Raw genomic sequence first — 7,301 nt, 5'->3', positions numbered from 1 at the left:
TGACCTGAGGTTATTTTACTATTTAAAATTGTGGAACTCAACATGGAGGATGGCGTCATCCTTCCGGAGTCACGTGTTGTGGTCCCGGATAAAGGACGTGGCCCACTTCTACAGCAATTCCACAAGGACACCTGGGGCTTTGGAAGATGAAGATGTTGGCGTGCAGCTACATTTGGTGGCCCGGGAATGACGCTGACCTCGAACGGTTAGCCCAGCAGTGCTCCCGGTGCCAGGAACACCAGAGAATTCCTCTGGCAGCGCCCCTCCACCCATGGGAATGGCTGGGTCGGTTCTGGTCCCGCCTTCACATAGACTTCGCTGGGTCGTTCCAGGGGTCGATGTTCCTGGTAATAGTTGAAGTTCACTCCAAACGGATGGAGATGCACTGGATTCAGGCAACGGCCACGGTTGAGCAGCTTCGGCAAACATTTAGCCTGCACAGCACGCCAGACGTCCTCATTTCCATTAATGGTATTCCGAATTTCGCTCTTTTATGCAAACCAATGGGATGCACCATGCGCACACTACTCCGTAACACCCGGCCTTGAACGTTTTGGCTGAGCAGACGGTCCAAACTTTTAAACAAGGAATGCAGAAACAGACTATGGGCTCCCTTGAGATGCATTTGGCCCGTTTTTTATTACTGGACTGCACCACAAGCCACGACAAGGGTTGTACCATGGGAAATGCTTATTGGGCGCCACCTTCGCACTCGGTTGAGTTTGGTGATCCAGGACATTGATGGGAAGGACTGCTGTGGGCAGGATTGGTCCGAAGTGGACAGGGCCAGGCATACACCCTAACCCCAATTTTCACTGGGCAACTCGGAACACGTCAGAAATTTTGACTATGGAGCTGCATGGGCCCAGGGCATGATACAAGCCCAGGCGGGACCTGTCTTCTCTAAGGTACGCAGGGCCATGAGTCCAACAGGCATGTGGACCACCTTCGCAGTCGCGTCCCATGGTTAATTTTCAACAAAACAAAGACACCATCATGTATATGTAAAAGACAGATGTGCCACCACAGTCCAACAGTTTAATAAACAAATGACAAACTCTATTTCATCATAACTCTTAACAACCAATTGTGGTGATCAGTTGCAATGTAAACAAAATACAGTTTTGTAGCACCATGTGTTTTCAATGAGTTACTTTGGTGCACATCAATGTACCACAACAGAGTTACAAAATGTACCTCTCATCGCTCCCAGTTAAGATTGAAAAATTTCCACACTGGCAACATTGGACTACGAGCAATCATTTTTTTGTCTTTGTTGATGCAAATTAAAAACTACAAAATATATACTAAATTACAATGAATTCTAGTGATTTTCTGCGAACAGTGCATAATCCGTTTTCGAGCCAAATGTCAGTGCCATTGGAAAACTATGAAACGAATGCTAAGTAAAAGATTCCTTTGAACTGCCTGCCCTTTGCCATTTTAATAACTTTACTAAAAAAAGAGGGGTGCATCACGACATCAAGGAATTCTTCACGTGCTGCCGACGTCTTTAATTTGCGTCCAGCTTTGCCATCTCCTGGACATAAATCCCTATACTTTCACTATCAAAAAGAACAAAGTAGACCGTTTTGATTGAGGATGACATTGTGGAGACAAAGTAGCTGGAAATGGCCTTCAGGATCAGCTGTGCAGCACTCTGCTTGGGAAACCCATTTCTGTGAAGGAATTAACAATTGGTTAGCACTGTTCTATTTGGGTACGTACAAAATGTGGAATGTGGATTGGCATTCAAGCCATTGAGCGTCTTCCTTGCACAACGCAGAGAGTTTGCCTCATCCACATGATCTACAAGAGGGAACCAACTATGGATACATCTTCCAGCACTAAACACTGAATTGAGTTTCCAAAAAAGTATTTCAATTATCATTTTGTGAACTTCAGTGGAAGGTGATCCAGTGAGGTAAAAAAAAAACTGGCTGCCATTTCACCATATACGTTTGTGTTTCTGGTGTCGATCAAATTCAAACCGTCACCTTACCCTAACTTCTAGGATAAATATTTTTCATTTTGTTTTTTTCCCCAAAGTAGAGTGGAGATGTTCTCCCATCGGAGATAAATTGCACTAGTTTTCCGACCCCCTTGGGATTGTAAAGCAGGGTATGTCCCTATGTCCCTCACTGCCCTGGGTTTATACTTACCTGTGCGCCCCACCGTGGTCATCGTGACTGGTTTTCGTTTTTGAAAACCAGTAGTGATATGCACCAATGTGGCGGCCTAGGTGGGACGATAAATTGAGGGTGGAAGTAGCAGCGTTAGGCCCGCTAATTATATTTAAATATATTAGAATTTATGCTAATCAGATCCGTGAACCTGACTGCGTCATCGGAGAGGGGTCCATGGAAGATCGGGTTCTGAAATATCACCGGCGTAAATCCAGTTTTTTGTTTTGCCTGGGATTTAGTGACCATTATGGGATTTGCCCCCATTAACAGGGCTGCTAAATCAGAGCCATTGGGCAGAACTCTGACCAAACTACTGTATGTAGGTGCGAAGAACCAGGAAACATGAATGCTTGAAAAATTGTACCATTTTGCATTGGAAAGTTAAGAGAAAGTTAATGAGGACCAGATATTGTAGACAGGACGTGACATGGTAAATTGTTGCAGGGTGTCCTGGAGGTCGGACATACTGCGGATAATATGCATTAACTTCACAATATTGCTTTTGTTTATTCGGTCATGGGATGAGGGTGTCATTGGCTGGGCCAGCATTTATTACCCATCTCTGAGAGCATTTAAGAATCAACCACATTGCTGTGGATCTGGAGTCACATGTAGGCCATGAGTGAACTAGATGGGTTTTAATGACAATCATAGAATTTACAGTGCAGAAGGAGGCCATTCGGCCCATCGGGTCTGCATCGTCCCTTGGAAAGAGCACCCTACTTAAGCCCACAGCTCCACCCTTTCTCCATAACACAGTAACCCCACCTAACCTTTTTTTTTGACACCAAGTGCAATCTACCATGGCCAATCCACCTAACCTGCACATCTCTGGCCCTTGGGAGGAAACCGGAGCACCCGGAGGAAACCCACTCAGACACGGGTAGAATGTGCCCGCACAGGCAGTGACCCAAGCCAGGAATCGAACCTGGGACCCTGGCGCTGTGAAGAAACTGTGCTAACCGCTGTGCTACCGTGCTGCCCATCGATAATGGTTTCATGGTCATCATTCGACTTTTAATTCCAGATTTTATTGAATTCAAATTTTCAACATCTGCCATGCGGGATTCAAACTAGGGTCCCCAGAGCATAACTGTGAGTCTCGGGATTACTAATATAGCTTTGTGTTACTTTCTCTATGGAGTTTGCACATTCTCTCCATCTGCGTGTGTATTTCCCACACTGGGTGCTCCTCCCATACTCCAAAGATCTGCAGGTTAGGTGGATTGGCCATGCTAAAATTCCCCTTCAGTGTTCAGGGATGTGCTGGTTCAATGGGGTTACGGGGCTAGGGCAGGGGAGTGGGCCTCAGTAGGGTGTTCTTTCAGAGGGTCCGTGTAGACTCAATGGGCCAAATGGCCTGCTACTGCACTGTCATGAACATTCTATGGTTCGTTTTCGGGCAGCACGGTGGCTCAATGGTTAGCACTGCTGCCTCACAGTGCCAGAGACCCAGGTTCGATTCTGCCCTTGGGTGACTGTGTGGAGTTTGTACGTTCTCCTCATGTCTGCACGGGATTCCTCCAGGTGCTCCGATTTCCCCCTACAGTCCAAAAATGTGCAGGTTAGATGGACCGGCTACACTAAATTAGCCATAGGTGGGGTTTATGGGGATAGATTTGTCGATTAGGTGCCCTTCCAGAGGGGTGGTGCAGACCCAATGGGCCAAATAGCTTCCTTGTGCACTGTAGGATTCCATGGGATTCTATGAGAATGCCACTACTCCATTGCCTCTCCTTTCTAACTGAGAAAATTGCTTCTGCCATTAAGGCAAACATAGAATGATTAGAGGACAAGGTCATCTGGACCATCACGCCTGTGTCAGCACTTTGGGAGTAATGGGCTGAGCCTTTGATTTGTGTGCGTTTTTAGGATTTACAACCTATCCCTGATGCTTTTGAGAGGATAACTCATGAAAAATAAAACATTGTTTATAATGGAAGGGAAATAACATTTGGGCTTCAGGTGACAATTAAAGAAGGGGAAGCCATATGAATTATTTGCACATTAAGAGGTGTGTTTTACCACATTTTACCACGATGCAAAGACTTTAATAGCATTTTAAAAAGATCAGAACAGCAATTGGATGATATCAAAGTTGCTGCCACAGTTGATATTGGGAAAGAACATAAGAAGCAGGAACAGGAGTAGGGGCTTGCAACAGATAGCTCCAGTGGGGTAGTTAGTTTCCTTTCCTGTATATGGTTTATGATATCCCGTGGCTGGACATTTGTCAGCTCCTTTTGTTCATGAAGTGCTGATCAATAGGAACCAACTCACAGAAACTATGCTCTGTATCTAAAAATAAAACAATGGAAAATCACAGCATTTCTTCCTTCTTACTGCCTAGCGACCCATCATGCGGAGATGCCGGCGTTGGACTGGGGTGAGCACAGTAAGAAGTCCTATAACACAAGGTTAAAGTCCAACAGGTTTGTTTCGAATCACTAGCTTTCGGAGCACAGCTCCTTCCTCATATGAATGAAGAGGTGGGTTCCAGAAACACATATATAGACAAAGTCAATGATGCAAGATGATACTTTGAATGCATATCTTTGCAGGTAATTAAATTTTTCCAGGCCCAGACGGAGTGACTGGAAAGAGGGATAATCACCAGTTAAAGAGGTGTGAATCATCTCAAGCCAGGACAGTTGGTAGGATTTCGCAAACCCAGGCCAGATGGCGGGGGTGAATGTAATGCAACATGAATCCAAGGTCCCGGGTGAGTCCGTACTCATGTGTGCAGAACCTATCAGTTTCTGCTCGGCGATTCTGCGTTGTCACGGGTCCTGAAGGCCGCCTTGGAGAACGTTTACCCGAAGATCAGAGGCTGAATGCCCTTGACTGCTGAAGTGTTCCCTGGCTGGAAGGTAACATTCCTGCCTGACGACTGTCGCGCGATGTCCGTTCATCCGTTATCGCACGTCTGCATGGTCTCGCCAATGTACCATGCCTCGGGACATCCTTTCTTGCAGCGTATGAGAAAGACAACATTGGCCAAGTCGCACGAGTATGTACCGTGCACCAACCCCACGAGGTACATGGTACATACTCGTGCGACCCACCACTTTATTCACCTGAGGAAGGAGCTGCGCTGCGAAAACTAGTGATTCAAAAGAAACTTGTTGGACGTTAACCTGGTGTTGTAAGACTTCTTACTGTAGCTACCCATCATAGGTTCTTCAAAAGTGTCGAGCAAAGCTTGTGCTTAGTCAGCCAGTGTCTGTAGGGAATTCTGTGCAGTTTCGCAGTCCAGTTTCTCATGGCTGGTGCTGTTGAGCATGGGCAACAGTGAATCGGGCCCTCCCACCTCCCCCATGCCCACTCAATATTAGTTTCCATTGAAATCAATAGAAAAGAGAAATCAAGGGTGGTGTCAAGTGTTATCTGGGATGTAATAGTGACTATTTTTTTTGTTGTTCAGTGTGATTATTCAAATCTTTTAAGGTAATAGGCACACAGATAATCTGACTCTGAGCAAACAGATATTTTTTTTGGGGAAAGAGTTTTTTGGTATAAGAAATGTGCATAGGCCAATCAATGAAAAGACAAATAAATGAGTCTATAATTGTGACACGATAGGGCATGAAAAGCAAGCACACACCATTTGTGTTATATTAGTAACAAGCAGATATACAGATTTTAGCAATACTTGAATATTATTTTTTAAAATACATTTTATAGGCATATCCATAAGCATTTTAGCAAACGTGGTTAATTCCTCTTTTTAAATAGCACAGCTTTGCATTCTGAGGGATGAAGTCACGCCCCATACCTGCCGCTACCAATTGAAGGAAAGGCAATAGATTTCAGCTTCTTCTCATCGGCTAGTGCCAGACAGTTCTTCACGGTTTTCTCCAGAAGTTCCTCACACTTGTCTGACCCCCAGCCCGGGCTGTTGCAATGGATAACGAATTTGGCCGGCAGCCCATGGCCTGAACTGAGCACAGCTGCCAAACAAGAATCATGGAATATATTTAAACAGAAGCGCTATCATTTTTAAATCCAATTACTACATCCTCCTTCTCAGTCTGGCTTTCCCAGGCATAAGGCCTAGTGAATAAAAATTGCAGGGACTGGTGGATACATGGATAATGTGGGATCCTTGGGTACCAGACGCTCTCAGCTTTCATTCTTTGTGTCCTGATATAGCTGTGAGGATGTTGCAAGTGGCTTCACTGCCCTCATGTTACAGAGAAGGCATGGCAAGGTAGCCGAGCTTGTAATGTAAATTGTATAATACTTAACCATTAAATATAGTGACAAGAATTAGTTCATTGAAGAGATATTTTTTTGTGACGAAATGCTACAAACTGCAACACCAATGTGTGATGTCATAGGGTGGGAGAATACGTGACCACGTCTGTAATACCCAAATTGCTGAGATCTCAATTCTAACATCTCCTTGCAGTGGAACTTCCAAGGTGGAAGAGAAGAATGAAGGAGTTATCGGTGGGCTGCTCCTGCACACACCAAGCAGTTAGCTCAACAAGCAAGGTTCCAACTACGCCCAATACCATGCAGTTGAACTATTTTGATGCTGTAAAGTCCTGTTCAATTATCAACATTCTCACACAAATACTGCCACCAGTCACAGGTCAGGTAAGTTTATATTGCCTTGAGCATCTCAGTTGGCTAGATGGAGAGTGTGGAGTTCATAATAATACCATCAGCGTGGATCCACTACTTATTCCAACTGAGGTAGGCTTGAGACCTTCCTACAACCCTTTTAAAAAAATAAATAAATTTAGAGTACCCAATTATTTTTTCCAATTAAGGGGCAATTTTAGCATGGCCAATTCACCTAACCTGCACATCTTTGGGTTGTGGGGCGAAACCCACGCAGACACGGGGAGAATGTGCAAACTCCACACGGACAGTGACCCGGGCCGGGATTCGAACCCGGGTCCTCAGCGCCATAGGCAGCAATGCTAACCACTGTGCCACCGTGCTGCCCTTTACAACCCTGAGAGTAGAAGGAAATGGCAAAGCACCGCTGACAGAAACTGTGAAGGATGAAGCATCAGCAGACAATGAGCCAGGGTCCTGCCTTTGGGTACAGCACATATACAATACCATGTAGCAAGGTGCATTTCTTATAATGGAATTTCATTG

At 45.2% G+C, this 7,301-nt stretch overlaps 1 protein-coding gene across 5 annotated transcripts in view; it reads right to left on the bottom strand.

Moving 5' to 3' along the window:
• Positions 1–999: 999 nt before the first annotated feature.
• LOC119965298 (core histone macro-H2A.1) overlaps positions 1,000–7,301 on the bottom strand; it is a 67,300-nt gene continuing 60,998 nt past the window's right edge. For all 5 annotated transcript variants that reach the window (XM_038795838.1, XM_038795841.1, XM_038795840.1 and 2 more), the window contains 2 exons: positions 5,962–6,136; positions 1,000–1,679 (listed from right to left, as the gene is read on the bottom strand). In XM_038795838.1, the coding sequence (XP_038651766.1) occupies positions 1,514–1,679; positions 5,962–6,136 (341 nt within the window). In that variant the 3' untranslated portion in view covers positions 1,000–1,513. The remainder of the gene's footprint in view (positions 1,680–5,961; positions 6,137–7,301) is intronic.

Source organism: Scyliorhinus canicula, chromosome 4, assembly GCF_902713615.1.
Source record: "Scyliorhinus canicula chromosome 4, sScyCan1.1, whole genome shotgun sequence".
NCBI lineage: Eukaryota > Metazoa > Chordata > Chondrichthyes > Carcharhiniformes > Scyliorhinidae > Scyliorhinus > Scyliorhinus canicula.
The sequence above is the reverse complement of the archived record's forward strand: the minus strand, read 5'-3'. Positions and strand labels throughout refer to the sequence as shown.